We start from the raw sequence: 22,451 nt of genomic DNA, 5'->3' as shown, positions 1-22,451 counted from the left end.
AAGGAGCTACCCTATTGCAGACATCCCACCTCTCCTAGAAGTTCCGGGAGTCTCCCGCAAATTGATGGTGCTACCTCCCTGAAATGAGTTTTTGCAGGGTGGGATGTCTGTGCATCTGTACATTGCCAAGAGACTGAACCATCAATTGCTGGACATTGTCCCTCAGGGTCTTGGACCATATATATGTTTTTTTTCCCCGTTAATATGCTTCTTGGCTCGCTATTTTGAATTATGTTACTTGCTATTTGAAGTTTGCTTGCTATTTTTAATGTTTTGCACCTTGGCCCCAGAGGAACACCGTCTCATTTGGATAATAATTATACTTGATTGTTCCGATCGTATTATATTCAGGTGTGTATTTAACTTTCTGAAATACATTTGACATGTTGAAATTATCTGAGGTTACTTGGGGGGAAGGATTTAGTGGGGATACTTTCTGTCTCTTTGCTCCAAACTCCAGTAGGTGGAGGTAATGCACCTTACGTTGGTCTGCCAACCGCCAGCAAACTTTACCAAAAAAACTCTCTGAGCGGTCTGCTCTCTCAGGGTGGAACCAGAAACCGAGCCTCAGTTCTGGGGCGGAACGCAAAGTAGGAACTCGAAATCCGACCGGACATGCGGCGGGTTACCAAGGAGACGGAGCAGCTGGCCATGGCGGAGAACAGCTACAGCATCCGACCGCCCTTTCAGCAGAGGTGGGAGAACTTCGGGGGAGAAGGGGTGGGGTGGATATCAGGCGTGGGGACAGAACATGGGGAGGGTCTTCCTCCTGCGGATACCGGGGACTGAGAGGGCACTACCCGCTCGCGGGCACCAGAGACTGGGTGCTGTGCTCCTTCCACGGACACTGGGGAACGGCTCCCTACGGGGATACCAACGGGGGTGGTGGTGGTCGTGGCTTCCCTTGCAAAAATACTGTGGAGGTTGTGATGGCTTCCCCCCACAGATACCGGGGGTGGTGGTGGTGTAGGAAAGATACTGGCATGAACAGAGGATTGACTGACTAGCAGGAGGCAAAGAGTAGGAATAAAGGGAGCCTTTTCTAGGAGCTGATGGTGACTCGTGCCGTTCCACAGGGGACTGCTTTTTATGCTATATGTCAATGAATTGGGTGACGGAATTGATGGCTTTGTGGCCAGGTTTGCAGATGATACAAAGACGGGTGGAGGGGCAGGTACTGTTGAGGAAGCAGAGTCTGAAAAGGACTCAGGCAGATTCAGAGAATGGACAAAGTAATGGCAGATGGAATACAGTGTCCGGACGTGTATGGTCATGCACTTTGGTAGAAGGAATAAAGATGTAGACTATATTCTAAATGGGGAAAAGTTTCAAAAGTTAGGGCTGCAAAGAGACTTGGGACTTTGTACACTGATTGTCAGTCAGCCTTTGTCATTATTCTATTGGTTCTGTTCTATTTCTTCATTCTGTTGTGAATGCCTGCAAGAAAATGAATCTCAGGGTTGTATATGGTGACATAACGTACTTTGATAATAAACTAATTATGAACATGAGGAGTCCTCATGCAGGATTCCCAAAAAATATTAACTTGCTGGTTGAGTCAGCGGTGAGGAAGGCCAAAACTATGTTAGCATTCACTTTGAGGGGGCTAGAGTACAAGAGCAAGGATGTAATGCTGAGGTTTTATGAGGCATCGGTCAGCCCGCACTTGAAGTATTGTGAACAAGTTTGGGCTCCATACCTAAGAAAGGATATGCTGGCGTTGGAGAGGGTCCAGGGAAGGTTCATGAAAATGAGAATGAAAACTTCAGCATGAGAATTTGAAGGTTATGGGCTTGTACCCGATGGGCCAATTGTAAGTTTTAGTCTTGGTTTGTCCTGTGTTTTTCTTGTGATATCATCCTGGAGGAACTTTGTATCATTTTTTAATGCATGCATTTCTAAATGACAATAGATGAGGACTGAGTGTCCTCATAATCTTAAATAAAACTGCCCTAGTCTTCCTCCTATGCCTTAGGGTCCTGCAATCAATGCCCCCCCCCCACTTTCTCAGCCTATGGATACTGAAGTGCGGGGGACTGCTGCAGCCACAGTGGGAGACATATCAGGAGGAGAGGATGTGCAGAAACTGAGGGAAGCTGGTGGTAAGAGCAGTATTGCAAAGAGAAAGAGAGTGGTGGGGGGGTGTGGGTAGGCAGGGAGGGGACCACAGGAGTGGAAGTACCTGAGTAAGGGTGGGGTATATGAATTATTTGGTTAATAATGACACCTGGAGGAGGACTCAAATTGCCCAGGATGGGAGCAAGTGAGAACTTGATGGTCAGCATTGGACATGAAGGGCTGAAGGGCCTGTTTCTGTGCTAAATGATGTTATAAGTCCTGTTGGAGATGTAGCTTAGCCAGATGCTACAGGAGGGTGGTAGATGGCCTCAGAAAGCGAGTTTGCAGCTGCAGTGCTGTGTGATGGTTCAATGACTCCCGTCCTCAAAGGGTGGTTCAGATTTCCAACAGACTGTTAGGTTTGTTCAACGCCTAACGCAGTGGCTGGCAGATAACATAAATCGTTTGTTTTAACACACAAAATGTTGGAGGAACTCAGCAGGTCAGGCAGTATCTATTTATTTTACTTAGCGATACAGCGCAGAGTAGGATCTTCTGGCCCTTCGAGCCGTGATGCCCCTGCAGCCTCACAACCCCGATTAACCCCCACCTAATCACGGGACAGTTCCCTCTTTGGACTGAGGGAGGAAACCAGAACAGCCGGGGAAAAGCCACACATTCCATAGGGAGGATGTACGGAGATTCCTTACGGAATGGTGCTGGAATTGAGTTCCGATCTCCGACACTCCAAGCTGCACTAACTGCTAAACTACTGTGGCATCTGTATGTCTCATGTTGACATCCTGCAGTGAGAAATACAGAGGGACAGGCAGCAAGTGGTGGGTTCAGTATCATTGACGTACTCTGGTGTGGAGGGGCCACCGCAGAGGATGGGAAAAAGCTGCAGAAAGTTGTAAACTCAGCCAGCTCCATCATGGGCACCGGCTTCCAGCACCAAGGATATCTTCAAAAAAAAAAAAGCTGGCGTCCATCATTAAGGACCCCCTCCAGTCAGGGCATGCCCTCTTCTCATTGCTAGCATCAGGGAGGAGGTACAGGAGCCTGAAGGCACACACTCAATGTTTCAGGAACAGCCTCTTCTCCTCCTCCCTCAGATTTCTGAATGGACTTTGAACCCATGAACACAGTCTCAGCATCTTTTCTGCTCTCTTTTTGCAATACTTATTTAATTTAATTTTTTAACATTTATTTCTTATTGTAATTTTTGTAAATTTTTAATATATCATGTACTGCTTTTGCAAAAACACAAATTTCACAACATATACCAGTGATATTAAACTTAATTTCTAAAATTTGTTATGTGGCAGCAGTACAGTGTAAGAACATAAAATTACAATAAATTACAAATTAATTAATGCAAATAAGCACATGTCAGGTGGTGTCTGTGTGCTGAGATTGAATGTTTTCCCTGTAAGTGTGCTTGGTTCTCCCGTTTCCCCCCACTTCCAAAGTTGTGCAGGTTGGCGGGCAAGGGCCCCACTGTAGACATAGAAACATAGAAAATAGGTGCAGGAGTAGGCCATTCGGCCCTTCGAGCCTGCACCGCCATTTATTATGATCATGGCTGATCATCCAACTCAGAACCCAGCCTTCCCTCCATACCCACTGACCCCTGTAGCCACAAGGGCCATATCTAACTTCCTTTTAAACATAGCTAATGAACTGGCCTCAACAGTTTGCTGTGGCAGAGAATTCCACAGATTCACCACTCTCTGTGTGAAGAAGTTTTTCCTAATCTCGGTCCTAAAAGGCTTCCCCTCTATCCTCAAACTGTGACCCCTCGTTCTGGACCTCCCCAACATCGGGAACAATCTTCCCGCATCTAGCCTGTCCAATCCCTTTAGGATCTTATACGTTTCAATCAGATCCCCCCCTCAATCTTCTAAATTCCAACGAGTACAAGCCCAGTTCATCCAGTCTTTCTTCATATGAAAGACCTGCCATCCCAGGAATCAATCTGGTGAACCTTCTTTGTACTCCCTCTATGGCAAAGATGTCTTTCCTCAGATTAGGGGACCAAAACTGCACACAATACTCCAGGTGTGGTCTCACCAAGGCCTTGTACAACTGCAGTAGTACCTCCCTGCTCCTGTACTCAAATCCTCTCGCTATAAATGCCAGCATACCATTCGCCTTTTTCACCGCCTGCTGTACCTGCATGCCCACTTTCAATGACTGGTGTATAATGACACCCAGGTCTCGTTGCACCTCCCCTTTTCCTAATCGGCCACCATTCAGATAATAATCTGTTTTCCTATTTTTGCCACCAAAGTGGATAACTTCACATTTATCCACATTAAATTGCATCTGCCATGAGTTTGCCCACTCACCCAACCTATCCAAGTCACCCTGCATCCTCTTAGCATCCTCCTCACTGCTAACACTGCCACCCAGCTTCGTGTCATCCGCAAACTTGGAGATGCTGCATTTAATTCCCTCATCCAAGTCATTAATATATATTGTAAACAACTGTGGTCCCAGCACTGAGCCTTGCGGTACCCCACTAGTCACCACCTGCCATTCTGAAACGGTCCCGTTTATTCCCACTCTTTGCTTCCTGTCTGCTAACCAATTCTCCACCCACACCAATACCTTACCCCCAATACCGTGTGCTTTAAGTTTGCACACTAATCTCCTGTGTGGGACCTTGTCAAAAGCCTTTTGAAAATCCAAATATACCACATCCACTGGTTCTCCCCTATCCACTCTACTAGTTACATCCTCAAAAAATTCTATGAGATTCGTCAGACATGATTTTCCTTTCACAAATCCATGCTGACTTTGTCCAATCATTTCACCGCTTTCCAAATGTGCTGTTATCACATCCTTGATAACTGACTCCAGCAGTTTCCCCACCACCGACGTTAGGCTAACCGGCCTATAATTCCCCGGTTTCTCTCTCCCTCCTTTTTTAAAAAGTGGGGTTACATTAGCCACCCTCCAATCCTCAGGAACTAGTCCAGAATCTAACGAGTTTTGAAAAATTATCACTAATGCATCCACTATTTCTTGGGCTACTTCCTTAAGCACTCTGGGATGCAGACCATCTGGCCCTGGGGATTTATCTGCCTTCAATCCCTTCAATTTACCTAACACCACTTCCCTACTAACATGTATTTCGCTCAGTTCCTCCATCTCACTGGACCCTCTGTCCCTTACTATTTCTGGAAGATTATTTATGTCCTCCTTAGTGAAGACAGAACCAAAGTAATTATTCAATTGGTCTGCCATGTCCTTGCTCCCCATAATCAATTCACCTGTTTCTGTCTGCAGGGGACCTACATTTGTCTTTATCAGTCTTTTCCTTTTTACATATCTATAAAAGCTTTTACAGTCCGTTTTTATGTTCTCTGCCAGTTTTCTCTCATAATCTTTTTTCCCCTTCCTAATTAAGCCCTTTGTCCTCCTCTGCTGAACTCTGAATTTCTCCCAGTCCTCAGGTGAGCCACTTTCTCTGGCTAATTTGTATGCTACTTCTTTGGAATTGATACTATCCCTAATTTCTCTTGTCAGCCACGGGTGCACTACCTGTGACTACCAGAGACAACTCCCTGGTGGAAGTGATTGGGAGAATGAGGAATTGGCAGGCAAGGGGCCCACTGTAAACAACTCCCTGGTGGAAGTGATTGGGAGTTGTTGGAACTGTGGGGACAATTAATAAGAAAAGATTGATGTGAATAGGTAAACACAAGAGATTCTGCAGATGCTGGAAATCCAAAGCAGCGTACACAAACTCAGCAGATCAAGCAGCATCAATAGGAGAGAAATAAATAGTTAACACAAAATACTCTGCAGATGCTGGGGTCAAAGCAACACTCACGACATGCTGGAGGAACTCGGCAGGTTGGGCAGCATCCGTGGAAATGATCAGTCAACGTTTCGGGCCGGAACCCTTCGTCAGGACTGAAGAGGGAGGGGGCAGGGGCCCTATAAAGAAGGTGGGGGGAGGGTGGGAAAGAGAAGGCTGGTAGGTTCCAGGTGAAAAACCAGTAAGTGGAAAGATAAAGGGGTAGGGGAGGGGATAGGCAGGAAAGGTGAAGAAGGAATAGGGGAAAGCACAATGGGTAGTAGAAGGAGGCGGAACCATGAGGGAGGTGATAGGCAGCTGGGGGAGAGGGCAGAGTGAAATATGGATAGGGGAAGGGAGGGAGGGGGGGAATTATGGAAGTTGGAGAATTCTATGTTCATACCAAGGGGCTGGAGACTACCTCAATGGTACATGAGGTGTTGCTCCTCCAACCTGAGTTTAGCCTCATCATGGCAGTAGAGGAGGCGATGTATGGACATATCCGAATGGGAATGTGAAGCAGAGTGGGTGGCTACTGGGAGATCCTGTCTGTTTTGGCGGACGGAGCGGAGGTGCTCGACGAAGCGGTCCGCCAATCTGCGTCGGGTCTCACCGATGTAGAGGAGGCCGCACCAGGAGCACCGGATGCAATAGATGACCCCAACAGACTCACAAGTGAAGTGTTGCTTCACCTGGAAGGACAGTTTGGGGCCCTGAATGGTGGCAAGAGAGGAGGTGTAGGGACAGGTGTAGCACTTACGCTTACAGGGATAAGTACCGGGTGGGAGATCCATGGGGAGGGACGTGTGGATCAGGGAGTCATGGACGGAAGGATCCCTGCGGAAAGCAGAGAGGGGTGGAGAGGGAAAGATGTGCTTAGTGGTGGGGTCCTGTTGAAGATGGCGGAAGTTGCGGAGGATAATGTGCTGGATCCGAAAGCTGGTGGGGTGGTAGGTGAGGACAAGGGGAACTCTGTCCCTGTTGTGTTGGCGGGAGGATAGGGTGAGGGCTGAAGTGCGGGAAATGGAGGAGATGCGGGTGAGGGCATTGTTGATGACGGTAGAAGGGAAACCACGATCCTTAAAGAAAGAGGACATTTGAGATGTCCTGGAATGGAAAGCCTCATCCTGGGAGCAGATGCGGTGGAGATGGAGGAACTGGGAATAGGGAATGGCATTTTTGCATGTGGCGGGGTGGGGAGAGGTATAGTCGGGGTAGTTATGAGAGTCAGTGGGCTTGTAGAAGATGTCAGTGGACAGTCTGTCTCCAGAGATGGAGACCGAGAGATCGAGATAGGGGAGAGAATTGTCCGAGATAGGCCAAGTGAATTTGAGGGCTGGGTGGAAGTTTGAAGTAAAGTCGATGAAATTGACGAGCTCAGCATGGGTGCCGGAAGCAGCACCAATGTAGTCGTCAATAAATCGTTGACATTTCGGGTCGAGACCCTTCTTCAGGACTGGGGAAGAAGCCAGAATAAGGAGGTGGGGGGAAGGGAAGCTGGCAGGTGATAAATGAGACTGGGTGGTTGGGTGGGTGGGGAATTGAAGTAAGAAGCTGGGAGGTGATAGCTGAACAAGGTAAAGGGCTGGAGATAAAGGAGAGTAGACCATGGGATGAAGGGAAGGAGGAGAGGCACTGGGGGGGCGGGTGGTGATAGACAGGTGAAGAGAAGAGGTAAGAGGGAAACCAGAATGAGGAATGGAAGGAGAGGGAACGGGAGGGGAATTCCTTCTTCTTTATCCATTTAACTTTTCTACCTATTACCTTCCAGCTTGTACTCCTTCCCTCCCCCCACCTTCATCTTCTAGTTTCTGCCCCCTTTCTTCCAGTCCTGAAGAAGGGTCTCAGCCTGAAAACATAAGAGCATAAGAAATAGCAGGAGTCGGCCATCTGGCCCGTCGAGCCTGCTCCGCCATTCAATAAGACCATGGCTGATCTGACCATGGACTCATCTCCACCTACCTGCCTTTTCCCCATAACCCTTTATTCCCCAAATGAACATCGGCTGTTTATTTGCCTCCATAGATGCTGCCTGACTTGCTGAGGCCCTCCAGCAGTGTGTGTGTGTGTGTGTGTGTGTGTGCGTGTGTGCGTGCGCGCGCGACAATAGGTGATCGAGGATTGTCACTGATCCAATGGGTCAAAGGATCCAAAGGATCTGTTACTTTGACTAAAAAGAAACTATAATATCAGTTATAGTGATAGTGATTAGAAATTACCTTATTCAATAACACTCTTTAGAGAAGGTAGTCTCTCTCCTTTATCCTCAGTAGCCGTTATGTGACTCTTGGCCCTCTGAACAGTGGCTCTCTAGAATGTTCCTGTGCCTAGTAAGAGGCAACATCAATGAAATCTCTTGAGGTTGCACACACATTTCCAATATCTTATTGACTAAAATCAGTTTCTTTTTTTTTGTCATATCTTTGCATTCATGGTGTTCTTCTCAAATCTCAGGATGTAAAGAAATTCCGAGACGTGGGGACATCGTCCCTCCCCCTCTTGTGTGACATTTTTGAATTGACATTTCCCATCACATCACAGACAAATGTCTGAATTGAATTGAATTGACATTATTTCTTACATCCTTCATAAACATGAGTAAAAATCTTTACGTTACGTCTCTGTCTAAATGTGCAATTATAGTAATTTATAATTATAATAATTTATAATAAATAGAACAGTGAATGTAATATAGAGTACACTCAAGTCAGCGTGACTTAATCAGTCTGATGGCCTGGTGGAAGCTGTCCCGGAGCCTGTTGGTCCTGGCTTCTATGTTGCGGTACCGTTTCCTGGATGGTAGCAGCTGGAATAGATTGTGGTTGGGGTGATTTGGGTCCCCAATGATCCTTCAGGCCCTTTTCTCACACCTGTCTCTGTAAATGTCCTGAATCATGGGACGCTCACAACTACAGATGTGCTGGGCTGTCCTCACCACTCTCTACAGAATCCTGTGATTGAGGGAGGTATAGTTCCCAGACCAGCCATACCAGGCAGTGACGTAGCCAGTCAGGATTGTGTCCCTATAGGAAATCCTTAGAACTTGGAGGCCCATACCAAACTTCCTCAACCGTCTGAGGTGAAAGAGGTGCTGTTGTGCCTTTTTCACCACACAGCTGGTGTGTACAGACCACTTGAGGTCCTCGGTGATGTGGATGCCGAGGAACTTAAAGCTGTTTACACTCTCATTGATGTCAATGGGAATTAGCCCATCTCTGTTCCTCCTGTAAACCACAACCAGCTCCTTTGATTTTGCGACATTGAGGGAGAGGTTGTTTTCTTGACACCACTGTGTCAGAGAGATGACTTCTTCCCTGTAGGCCACCTCATTATTGTTTGAGATTTGGCCAATCAATGTAGTGTCATTGGCAAATTTATTTAGCAGATTAGAGCTGCGTGTGGCGACACAGTCATGGGTATACAGGGAGTAAAGGAGGGGACTTAGCACACAGCCCTGAGGGGCTCCTGTATTGAGAGTCAGAGGGGTGGAGGTGAGGGAGCCCACTCTTGCCACCTGCCGACGTTCTGACAGGAAGTTCAGGATCCAGCTGCACAAGGCAGGGTCAAGGCCGAGGTCTCTGAGCTTCCTGTCGAGCCTGCGTGGAATTATGGTGTTGAATGCTGAACTGTAGTCCAAGAACAGCATTCTCACATAAGCATCTTTCTCTCCAGATGTGTAAGGATGGTATATGGAGCAACAGCCCAGTTGTGTTGGTAGACGAGTTGTAGGGTGTCCAGTTTGGGTGGTAGCAAGCTGCAGATGTAATCCTTGACCAGCCTCTCAAAGCATTTGCTTATTATTGAGGTGAGTGTGACAGGACGCCAGTCGTTCAGACATGTTACCATGGTTTTTTTGGTACAGGGACAATGGTGGATAATTTGAAGCAGGAGGACACTCTACACTAGGAGAGGGAGAGATTAAACATGGCAGTAAACTTACCTGCCAGTGTGCTGTGCCCATCCTGAGTACTCGCCCTGGGATGCCGTCCGGTCCCGCAGCCTTTCAACTGTCCGCTCGTTGGAAGCATCTGCGTACCTCAGCCTCAGGGATGACCAGGTTGCAGGTTGTAGCGGTGGCTTTCCTCGGAGGCTCAGAGTTAGCAACGTCGAACCGCGCATGAAAGCAATTGAGCTCATCTGGGAGGGGCCACGATGTTGGTGGCACCACTACGTTTGTCTTTGAAGTCTGCAATGGTATGCAACCCTCACCACAAGTCACCTATGCTACTCGTTGTGAATCTTGACTCAGTCTTGTCCCTGTATTGTTGTTTCGCAGCCTTGATAGCTTTGCAGAGAACATAGCTGCTTTTCTAGAGCTCCAGCTGATTGCTGGCAATGTAAGCTCGATATCGTGCAGTAAGTGCTGTTTGCAGAGAACTATTGATCCAGCGTTTCTGGTTCGGGAAGACCCTGACTGACTTCTGGGGGACAACATTGTCAATGCACTTCCGAATGAAACACGTGACTCCATCCGTGAACACGGAGACATCCTCATTATGGAAGACATTCTGGTCGACGTCATCAAAGCAGTCCTGCAGCATGGGACCAATTGGTCGGACCAACAGTGGACGGTTTTAACTACAGCTGCCTCCTGTTTCAGCTTTTGCCTGTACGTCGGCAAAAGCAGGATTGAAGAGTGATCTGATTTTCCAAAAGCTGGGCGAAGGAGAGCTTTGTAAGCATTGTGGAGGGGAGTGTAGCAGTGGTCAAGTGTGTTATCTCCACGAGTGCTCACCTGGACGTGCTGACAAAACCTTGGAGAGACTTTTGTCAGCGACGCTCGATTAAAGTCACTGGCGATGATGAAGGCAGCCTGTGGGTGTGCAGTCTCTGGCGTGTTGATGGAATCGTACAGTTCCTTGAGAGCCAGGTCAGTATCAGCCTGTGGAGGATGTACACCACTGTGATGATAGCAGCCGTGAGCTCACTGGGCAGCCAGTAGGGTCTGCGCAGCAGCACCAGGTACTCCAGATCTGGGGAACAGAAGGATTGGAGAGCATGCACATTCCGGGAGTCGCACCAAGCATTGTTGATCATGAAGCATGCCCTTCTCCTTTACTCTTCCCAGAGAGGTTTCTCCACCTGTCTGCCCGGAGCAGGGAGAAACCAGAGGGTTCGATAGCATGGTCCGGTATCTCCTCCATCAGCCAGAAGCACAGAACATTACATTTCTTTGTTTCCCACTGATAGGAGATTCTGACTCTCAGTCCGCAAAGCTTGTTGTCCAGGGGCTAAACATTAGCCAGGAGCATGCTAGGGAGTGGCGGTTGATTTACACACCACCTCAGCCTCACCAGGACGCCGGCCCTTCTCCCTCGCTTCCGGCGTTTCTTCCGAGGTAGTAGCGGTCTACGAGATGAGTCTCCCATGGATCTGGTTTGATATTTGATATCTGCTCTCTACCACAGTTTAATAATGATTATAATTGTTCTGTTACTGTCAGGAAGGAGGTACGGAAACCTGAAGGCACACACTAAGCGATTCAGGAACAGCTTTTTCTCCTCTGCCATCCGATTTCTGAATGGACATTGAACCCATGAATACTATCTCACTGCTTTTTTTTATTTACTTCAGTTTTTGCACTAATTTTAACTTAACTATTTAATATGCTGATGTAATTCAGGTTTTTTCTATATTTAATCATGTATTGCTGCTGCACAGTTAACAAATTTCATGACATATACTGGTGATGTTAAATGTGATTCTGGTTCTTATTCTGAAGAGATTCTACAGATGCTGGAAATCCAGATTAACACACACACACAAAATGCTGGAGGATCTCAGCAGGTCAGGACAATAAACAATTGACATTTTGTATCGTGTTGCTTCGTCAGGACTTGATGTGTTCCGATGAAGGATCTCAGCCTCTGAATGTCAACTGTCCATTTTCTCTCCATAGATGCTGCCTGATCTGCTGAGTTCCTCTAGCAGTTTTTGTTGTTGCTCCTTGTCTTCATCTGGTTACACTCACAACACGCTGGAGGAACTCAGCAGGTTGGGCAGCGTCCGTGGAAACGATCGGTTGATGTTTCTGGCTGAAACGTTGACTGATCGTTTCCAAGGACGCTGCCCGACCTGCTGAGTTCCTCCAGCATGTTGTGAGTGTTGCTTTGACCCCAGCATCTGCAGAGTATTTTGTGTTTACTTCATCTGGCTATCTCTTTTGCTAATTTCTGATTAAAGCTTAAAAATTAATTTATCATATGTACATGGAAACACAGTAAGAAGCATCGTGTGTGTCAAATCAATTCAGTGATGCCTGAATTGAGCAGCCCACAAGTCTCCCCATGTTTCTGGCACCAACATAGCATGCCCACAACTCATGGACCCGAAACGGTACGAGTTTGGAATGTGGGAGGAAACCAGAATCCCATGTGGTCATGGGGAATATGTACAAATCCTAAGGGACTGCAGTGGAAATTGAAGCCCAGTCTTAGAGTTGGTGTAAAGCGTTACACTAACCATTTCTTGGCTGATTCAGACAGCCCATTGTGACTGTGCTAGTTTTGAACGAACCTTACTCTCAGTCTGACTCCCACTGTTCCATTATTATCTTTTCTTTATGGCAATTTCTCATTTTCCAGTAATTATTTTATTTCCTTTTGATCATTGGTTTGTATTGTAAATGCTCCCAGTGACGTGTCTCTAATAGCCTCTGACAACCAAGTCCAGTTCTTGGCCTTCACATGTGGCTTAGCCACTAAGCCCAGCAGAACCATTTCTACTGACTGGAGAAAGGGCAAAGGTGGGTTACTGGTGCCTTAAAATCAGTCGCTTTGGGCAGATGAGGTTAGTCAGCTGAGGATGGCAACTCATCCAGGAGTAGGAAAACTTATCTCAAACCTCTGCTGCCATGCAGCTATACACACTTATGCGGAAGCCTTTGGGAGTAAACACCGAGGAAAAATCCAGAGCTGGTGTCCCTAAGACAGTCGTACATTGAGTTAAACATTTACTGGCAACTTCTGAGACATGCTGGTGCTCAACTGTATCGGTCTGTGCTGTTACTTTAGATTTAACAGCTGTGTGAAGAGGGGGAGCCTGCTACACAGATCATACAGGATCGGAAGAAGCAACAGAAAATTGTAAAATTAGTCAGCTCCATTTTGGGTACTACCTGTTCGTAGTATGCAAGACAGCGTCAAGGAGCGATTCCTCAGAAAGGTGGCATCCATAATTAAGGACCCCCATCACTCAGGACATGCCTTCTTCTCATTGTTACCATTCGAAAGGAGGTACGAAGCCTGAAGAGAGACACTCAGCCATTCAGGAACAGCTTCTTCCCCTCTCCCATCTGATTTCTAAATGGACATTGAACCCATGAATACTACCTCTTTTTTTATTATTCCTGTTTTCGCATTATTTTTAATCCAACTATTTAATATACATATACACTTACTGTAATTGATTTATTTACTTTCTGTATTATTATGTATTGCGTTGTACTGCTGCCACAAAGTTAACAAATTTCACGCCATATGCTGGTGATATTAAACCTGATTCTGATTCTGATACTGATACTGCCCTGGTCGACCCTGACCAACCATTATATCTACTATTGCCTCACCTGTTGTATCTACTTCCACCACCTGTTGAAAGTGTCATGTTTCAGGTCACATGAGCGCTGCTGAGAAAATATTCTCCAAACAGGCTTTGCATAATAGATTTGTTTCACCTTTATCAAACTGGGTCTGCTATCATGCCTGTTTTTTGGTCAGTTTGGTTATTCATCCAAGTTGTCTTGCTTCTTTTAGATAAGAAGGCACGGCAATACTTCTACTAGAAATTTGTGCAGATTCAACACGTCACCTAATGCTTTGACAAGCTTCTATGGATGCACAGTGGAGAGTCTCATGACTGGTTGCATCCTGGCCTGGTATAGAACCACTAGTGCCCAGGAATGGAAAAGGCTACAGAAAGTAGGCCAACAACAGGAATTCTGCAGATGCTGGAAATTCAAGCAACACACATCAAAGTTGCTGGTGAACGCAGCAGGCCAGGCAGCATCTCTAGGAAGCAGTACAGTCGACATTTCAGGCCGAGACCCTTCGTCAGGACTGAGTAGGCCAATCCATCACAGGCAAAGCTCTCTCCTCCATTCAGCACATTTACATGAAGCGCTGTCACAGGAAAGCAGCATCTGTCATCAAGAACGCCAGCATCCCGCCCATGCTGTCTTCTCAGTCCTGCCATTGGATAGGAGATACAGGAGCCTTAGGTCCCGCACATCAGGTCCAGGAACAATTATTAACCTTTAAGCAATGTCCATGGGTCCATTTAGAAATTGGATCTTAGAGGGGAAGAAACTGTTCCTGAAATGTTAAGATAAGATGAGATAAAACTTTATTTATTCTGAAGGAAGTTATTGTTGCAAGGTTGCTCAGTCAGAAATATATACTTTAAAATACAAAATGTAAGCATTGAGGTACAAAATGAATACAAAATGTGCATTAAAAATTAATACTGAAAATTTCACGACACATACTGGTGATAATAAACCTGATTCTGATTCTTCAAAATACAGATGTGCAATTAAACCAAGTGCTTCTACACTTTAAGGAGGAGTTATAGAGTCTTATAGCCACAGGGAGGAAGGATCTCAGTACACCTGGGTGGAATCAGTCTGTTACGAAAAGTGCTCCTCTGTTTGTCCAGTATATCTTGGAGGGGGTGAGAGGGATTGTCCGTAATGCTCTGTAGCTTCTGCAGCAACCTCCTCTCAGACACAACCACCAGGGAATCCAGTTCCATCCCCAGAATAGAATCAACATTCCTGACAAGCTTATCGGTCTTGGTGTCAGCCGCTTTCACAGCTACAGCTGGCACCTCTGAGTCATAGAACATTTGCAGCATAGTACTGCAGATATTAAATGACTGGAGCCTCCTCAGAAAGTACAGTTGGCTCTGTCCCTTCTTGTACAGAGCCCCTGTATTTTTAGTCCAGTCCAGTTTATTGTCCAGGTGAGTTCCCAGGTATTTGTAGTCCTGTACAATTTCCACATCCTTTTCTTTGATGGAGATGGGAATGCAGGATGTTTTCACCTTCCTGAAGTCTGTCATGAACTCCTTTGTCTTAGTGATGTTGAGCTGCAAGTGATTCAGCCCACATTACTCAACGAAGTTGTCCACCACTCTTCTGTACTCAGCCTCTTGACCCTGGCTGATACAGCCCACAACTGCCGAATCATCTGAAAACTTCTGAATACAGAGTTGTATCTGAAGTCCTAGGTGTAAATGGTGAACAAGAAGGGGGACAGGACAGTCCTCTGAGCTGCCCCTGTGCTGCTAACCACAGTATCTGATACATAGCATGAAATCTCACATACTGTGGCTGTCTTAACAGGTAGTCTGTAATCCAGGGCACTAATGGAGCATCCACCTACATCTCTGTGAGCTTAATCGCGGCTCACTGCACAGGATCAAAATAAGCTGCAGAAAGTTGTGAACTCAGTCAGCTCGATCATGGGCATTAGCCTACCCAGCATCCAAGACATCTTCAAGGAGCGATGCCTTAAAAAGATGGCATCCATTAGTAAGACCATAAGACATAGGAGCAAAGTTTGGCCATTTGACCCATCGACTCTGCTCCATCATTCTATCCTGGCTGATCCTTTTCTATCTCCTCCTCAACCCCTGTTCCCGGCCTTCTCCTTGTAACCTTTGATGCCATGTCCAATCAAAAACCTATCATCTCTGCCTTAAATACGCCCAGTGACCTGGCCTTCACAGTGCTTGTGGTAACAAATTCCACAAATTCACCACCCTCTGGCTAAAGAAATTTCTTCACATCTGTTTTGAAAGGGCACCTCTCTATCCTGATGCTGTGCCCTCTTGTTTTAGATTCTCCCACCATGGGAAACTTCCTTTCCACATCTACTCTGTCTAGGCCTTTCAATGTTCGAAAGGTTTCAATGCGGTCCCTCCTTATCCTTCTGAATTCCAGCGAGTACAGATCCAGAGTCATCAAATATTCCTCGTAAGATAATCCTTTCATTCCTGGAATCATCCTTGTGAACCTCCTCTGGACCCTCTCCAATGCCAGCACATCTTTTCTAAGATGAAGTGCCCAAAACTGTTCACAATACTCAAGGTGAGGCCTCACCAGTGCCTTATAAAGCCTCAGCATCACATCCCTGCTTTTCCTCACCACCGACTCAACCTGCAAGTTAACCTTCAGGGTGTTCTGCACAAGGGCTCCCAAGTCCCTCTGCATCTCAGATCCCTGGATTTTCTCCCTGTTTACAAGATAGTCTGCACATTTATCCACTTCAAGGTGCAGTGTGTTGTGCATTCAGAGATGAGCTTCTTCACACGACTGTTGTAACACTTGGTTATTTGAGTTACTGTCACCTTCCTGTCAGCTTGAATCAGCCTGGCATTCTCCTTTGATCACCATCATTAACAAGGTATTTTCAGCCACAGACTGCAACTCACTAGATTTTTGTTTTGTTTTTGTGCCATCCTCTGTAATCCCGATACTGTAGTGCGTGAAAATCCCAGGAGATTAGAAACTTCTGAGATACTCAAACCACTTGCACCAACAATCATTCCATGGTCTGTCACTTGGATTACATTTCTTCCTCATTCTGATCTTTCGCTGGCCAAACAACTGAAACTCTTAACCATGCCTGCCTGCTTATTTGCATCAAGTTGGTGCCACATGATTATTTGAATTAACAAGGTGTACAGGTGTATCTAATAAAATGGCCACTGAGTGTACAGCTTTATTTTGAGAGGAGAGAATATTTCCAACCATATACCACATTTTGCAAAATAAGGAGAGTCAGTTGGACTTTTGGCTGCAATACTGGCTGTAAGCTGTCAAGTTGTGTTCAAAAGTAAACTGAAATGCTTCAAAAGCAGCAATGTGTTGTTTCCCCCAGAAATACACACTGCAAATAAAAACTATACAACTATTTTTAAATAATTGTGCACTCAAATCAGCAGTTTAGCTGTGTATTAGGGCAACTCAAGAAAGGAAAGACGGGTAATTAATAAAGAACTGGATGAAAATTACAGGAAAGGGAAGCAGAATGAATAGGTCAAGGCAAGCAGGTGAAGACAAATAATAAGACATAGAACATAGAATAGTACAGCACAGTACAGGCCCTTTGGCCCACAATGTTGTGCCGACCCTCAAACCCTGCCTCCCATATAAGCCCCCACCTTAGATTCCTCCGTATACCTGTCTAGTAGTCTCTTAAACTTCACTAGTGTATCTGCCTCCACCACTGACTCAGGCAGTGCATTCCACGCACCAACCACTCTCTGAGTAAAAAACCTTCCTCTAATATCCCCCTTGAACTTCCTACCCCTCACCTTAAAGCCATGTCCTCTTGTATTGAGCAGTGGTGCCCTGGGGAAGAGGCACTGGCTATCCACTCTATCTATTCCTCTTATTATCTTGTACACCTCTATCATGTCTCCTCTCATCCTCCTTCTCTCCAAAGAGTTAATCCCTAGCTCCCTTAATCTCTGATCATAATGCATACTTTCTAAACAAGGCAGCATCCTGGTAAATCTCCTCTGTACCCTTTTCAATGCTTCCACATCCTTCCTATAGTGAGATGACCAGAAATGGACACAGTATTCCAAGTGTGGCCTAACCGGAGTTTTATAGAGCTTCATCATTACATCGCGACTCTTAAACTCCATCCCTCGACTTATGAAAGCTAACACCCCATAAGCTTTCTTAACTACCCTAACCACCTGTGAGGCAACTTTCAGGGATCTGTGGACATGTACCCCGAGATCCCTCTGCTCCTCCACACTACCAAGTATCCTGCCATTTACTTTGTACTCTGCCTTGGAGTTTGTCCTACCAAAGTGTACCACATTACACTTCTCCGGGTTGAACTCCATCTGCCACTTCTCAGCCCACTTCTGCATCCTATCAATGTCTCTCTGCAATCTTTGACAATCCTCTCCACTATCTACAACACCACCAACCTTTGTGTCGTCTGCAAACTTGCCAACCCACCCTTCTACCCCCACATCCAGGTTGTTAATAAAAATCACGAAAAGTAGAGGTCCCAGAACAGATCCTTGTGGGACACCACTAGTCACAATCCTCCAATCTGAATGTACTCCCTCCACCACCACTCTCTGCCTTCTGCAGGCAAGCCAATTCTGAATCCACCTGGCCAAACTTCCCTGGATCCCATGCCTTCTAACTTTCTGAATAAGCCTACCGTGTGGAACCTTGTCAAATGCCTTACTAAAATCCATATAGATCACATCCACTGCACTACCCTCATCTATATGCCTGGTCACCTCCTCAAAGAACTCTATCAGGCTTGTTAGACATGATCTGCCCTTCACAAAGCCATGCTGACTGTCCCTGATCAGACCATGATTCTCTAAATGCCTATAGATCGTATCTCTAAGAATCTTTTCCAACAGCTTTCCCACCACAGACGTAAGGCTCACTGGTCTATAATTACCCGGACTATCTCTGCTACCTTTTTTGAACAAGGGAACAACATTCGCCTCCCCTCCAATCCTCTGGTACCATTCCCGTGGACAACGAGGACATAAAGATCCTAGCCAGAGGCTCAGCAATCTCTTCTCTCGCCTCGTGGAGCTGCCTGGGGAATATTCCGTCAGGGCCCGGGGACTTATCTGTCTTAATGTATTTTAACAACTCCGACACCTCCTCTCCCTTAATATCAACTTGCTCCAGAACATCAACCTCACTCATATTGTCCTCACCATCATCAAGTTCCCTCTCATTGGTGAATACCAAAGAGAAGTATTCATTGAGGACCTCGGTCACTTCCACAGCCTCCAGGCACATCTTCCCACCTTTATCTCTAATCGGTCCTACCTTCACTCCTGTCATCCTTTTGTTCTTCACATAATTGAAGAATGCCTTGGGGTTTTCCTTTACCCTACTCGCCAAGGCCTTCTCATGCCCCCTTCTTGCTCTTCTCAGCCCCTTCTTAAGCTCCTTTCTTGCTTCCCTATATTCCTCAATAGACCCATCTGATCCTTGCTTCCTAAACCTCATGTATGCTGCCTTCTTCCACCTGACTAGATTTTCCACCTCACTTGTCACCCATGGTTCCTTCACCCTACCATTCTTTATCTTCCTCACCGGGACAAATTTATCCCTTACATCCCGCAAGAGATCTCTAAACATCGACCACATGTCCATAGTACATTTCCCTGCAAAAACATCATCCCAATTCACACCCGCAAGTTCTAGCCTTACAGCCTCATAATTTGCCTTTCCCCAATTAAAATTTTTCCTGTCCTCTTTGATTCTATCCTTTTCCATGACATCACTGTCTCCCAGATGCTCATCCACCGAGAGAGCTGTGACCTGACCCGGTTCATTACCTAGTACTAGATCTAGTATGGCATTCCCCCTGGTCGGCCTGTCCACATACTGTGACAGGAATCCATCCTGGACACACTTAACAAACTCTGCCCCATCTAAACCCTTGGAACTAATGAGGTGCCAATCAATATTAGGGAAGTTAAAGTCACCTATGATAACAACTCTTGTTATTTTGGAACTTTCCAAAATCTGTCTCCCAATCTGCTCCTCTGTATCTCTGCTGCTACCAGGGGGCCTATAGAATACCCCCAGTAGAGTAACTGCTCCCTTCCTGTTCCTGACTTCCACCCATATTGACTCAAAAGAAGATCCTGCTACATTACCCACCCTTTCTGTAACTGTAATAGTATCCCTGACCAGTAATGCCACCCCTTCTCCCCTTTTTCCGCCCTCTCTATCCCTTGTAGAGCACTGAAATCCAGGAATATTGAGAATCCATTCCTGCCCTGGTGCCAGCCAGGTCTCTGTACCACTACATCATAATTCCATGTATGTATCCAAGCTCTCAGTTCATCACCTTTGTTCCTGATGCTTCTTGCATTGAGGTACACACATTTCAGCCGTTCTACCTTCCTGACTTTACACCGTTTATTCTGCTTCTCTTTCCTCAAAGCCTCTCTGTATGTTAGATCTGGCTTTACTCCATGTACTTCTTTCACTGCTCTATCGCTCTGGGTCCCATCCCCCTTGCAAATTAGTTTAACCCTCCCGAACCATGCTAGCAAACCTACCTGCAAGGATATTGCTCCCCCTCGAGTTCAGGTGCAACCCATCCAATCTGTACAGGTCCCACCTTCCCCAGAAGAGATCCCAATGATCTAAAAATCTAAAACCCTGTTCCCTGCACCAACTCCTCAGCCACGCATTCAACTGCCATCTCCTCCAATTCTTACCATCACTGTCACGTAGCACTGGCAGCAATCCTGAGAACGTCACCCTTGAGGTCCTGTTCTTCAGCCTTCTGCCTAATTCCCGAATCTCACACTTCAGGACCTCATCCCTCTTCCTGCCTATGTCGTTGGTCCCAACATGTATCACGACTTCTGGTTGCTTTCCCTCTCATACCAGGATGTCGTGCACCCGGTCAGAGACATCCCGGACCCTGGCACCTGGGAGGCAACGAATCATGCGGGTGTCCTTCTCACGTCCACAAAATCTCCTGTCTGCTCCCCTGACTATAGAGTCTCCAATGACGACAGCTCTCCTCTTCTCCGTCCCACCCTTCTGCACTACAGGGTCAGACTCAGTGCCAGAGGCCCTGCCACCGTGGCTCACACCTGGTCGGCCGTCCCCGCCAACAGTATCCAGGACGGTAAACTTATTATTCAGGGGAATGGCTGCAGGGGTGCTCTGCACTACCTGTCTGCTCACCTTCGCTTTCCCCCCTCTGACTGTCACCCAACGACCTGCTTCCGACAGCCTAGATGTGACTACCTCCCTGTAGCTCTCATCTATGATTGCCTCATTCTCCCTTATGAGTCGAAGGTCATCCAGCTGCTGCTCCAGATTCCTTACACGGTCTTCCAGATCGCCCAGCCGTATGCACTTCTGGCAGATGTGACTCTGCGGGAGAGGGGTGTTCCCCCAAGACTGCCACATCTCACATGAGAGGCACATCACCGTCTCAGGAGACATTGTAAAAACTAACTGCGAGCTAGCTTGTCCTCCACCTCTTCTCGTCGAAGCCTCTCGAGTCAAAGCCTCAAAGCTCATCAGAATAAGCAATCTCAGCAAAGAATGAGATAAGAACTAACAAAAGAGAAACTTATCATAGTCATAGTCATACTTTATTGATCCCGAGGGAAATTGTTTTTTGTTACAGTTGCACCATAAATAATTAGATAGTAATATGTAAATTATGCCAGGAAATAAGTCCAGGACCAGCCTGTTGGCTCAGGGTGTCTGACCCTCCAAGGGAGGAGTTGTAAAGTTTGATGGCCACCGGCAGGAATGACTTCTTGTGACTCTCAGTGTTGCCTTTGAATAGTCTACTTAAAAAGTAAGAATATAACAGTATCGGATGTTAGGATTATAAAGCCATGGCAAAGATAATGCTGGATTGCACAACATTGTTTTACGGGAAGCAAGATATTGAGTGTTAAAAGCAAGAATTAGGAACTATAGATTATATTTTCCATTCCTGACAACTGGAGATTGCTTTGGATTGGGAACCTCTTCCTTCAAACTACAATTCCAACAAAAAATGGAAAAAAAAAGACAAATGGAGATTCAGAAAAGAGGGCAATAAAAATAACAGTGTGTTACCTTGGACATTCAGCTCCCAACTATAGCCATCCTTCATCCATGATTCAGTGATGGCCACAACATCATACCTGACAATCTGTAATAGTGCAACAAGATCATCCACCTTAACTCTTATACTCAGTGCATTGAGACATAACTCTTTGAATACCTGTATTTGCTAGCATTTTTGGTTCTGCATCCCTAATATACTGATAATCACCCTGCTGGCTGCAATTTTGTCCTATCATCTGCCTGCCCTTCCTGACAGGCAGATTAAGGACCCCCATCACCCAGGAAATGCCCTCTTCTCACTGCTACCATCAGGGAGGAGCACACTTAATGATGAGGAACAGCTTTTTTCCCTGCCATCAAATTTCTGAATGGACATTGAACCCATGAACACTATCTCACTACATTTTTGCACTACTTATTTAATTTAACTATTATGTATATGTACATACTGTAATTCATAGATTTTATTATGTATTGCAAACTCTGTTGCCACATAACAAAACATTTACCTTCTCCTCATAGATGCTGCCTGACCTGCTGAGTTCTTCCAGCACCTTTTAGCTGTTGTAAAGCCTTCTGGGACATAGAGCAGGCATAAAAGAGAGTTCACGGCAAGTTTTTTCCAAGCCCTGATCTGCATTAAAAATATTTTTGTATTAAACATTTTAACATCCCTTTTCAGATTACCAAGGTAGCCAACAGAAAGTAGGTTTATGCTCCCTAGAATTTAGGAAGTTTATTTGTCTGTATGTTTATTTAGATATACAGCACGGTCACAGGCCCTTTTGTCCCAATGAGTCTCTGTCACCCACTTATACCCATGTGACCAATTAACCCGATAACCTGTATTGCTTTGGAATGTAGGAGGAAACCAGAGCTCCCAGAGGAAACCCATGTGGTCATGGGGAGAACGTACAAACTCCTTACGGACAGCGGTGGGACTTGAACCTGGATCGGTGGCACTGTAATTGCGTAACACTAACTGCT

General features: G+C 46.1%; 1 protein-coding gene across 4 annotated transcripts in view; it reads left to right on the top strand.

The window, feature by feature from the left end:
• The first annotated feature begins 538 nt into the window (after positions 1-538).
• The window catches only part of LOC134345113 (dynein light chain Tctex-type protein 2B-like), a 68,956-nt gene continuing 47,043 nt past the window's right edge, over positions 539-22,451 (top strand). For all 4 annotated transcript variants that reach the window (XR_010017604.1, XM_063045287.1, XM_063045286.1 and 1 more), the window contains exon 1: positions 539-695. Coding sequence is in view for 3 of the 4 variants with exons in the window: in XM_063045287.1 (XP_062901357.1) it covers positions 616-695 (80 nt within the window). In the remaining variant the exon portion in view is untranslated. The remainder of the gene's footprint in view (positions 696-22,451) is intronic.

The sequence above is a fragment of the Mobula hypostoma genome, chromosome 4 (assembly GCF_963921235.1).
Source record: "Mobula hypostoma chromosome 4, sMobHyp1.1, whole genome shotgun sequence".
NCBI lineage: Eukaryota > Metazoa > Chordata > Chondrichthyes > Myliobatiformes > Myliobatidae > Mobula > Mobula hypostoma.
The sequence above is the reverse complement of the archived record's forward strand: the minus strand, read 5'-3'. Positions and strand labels throughout refer to the sequence as shown.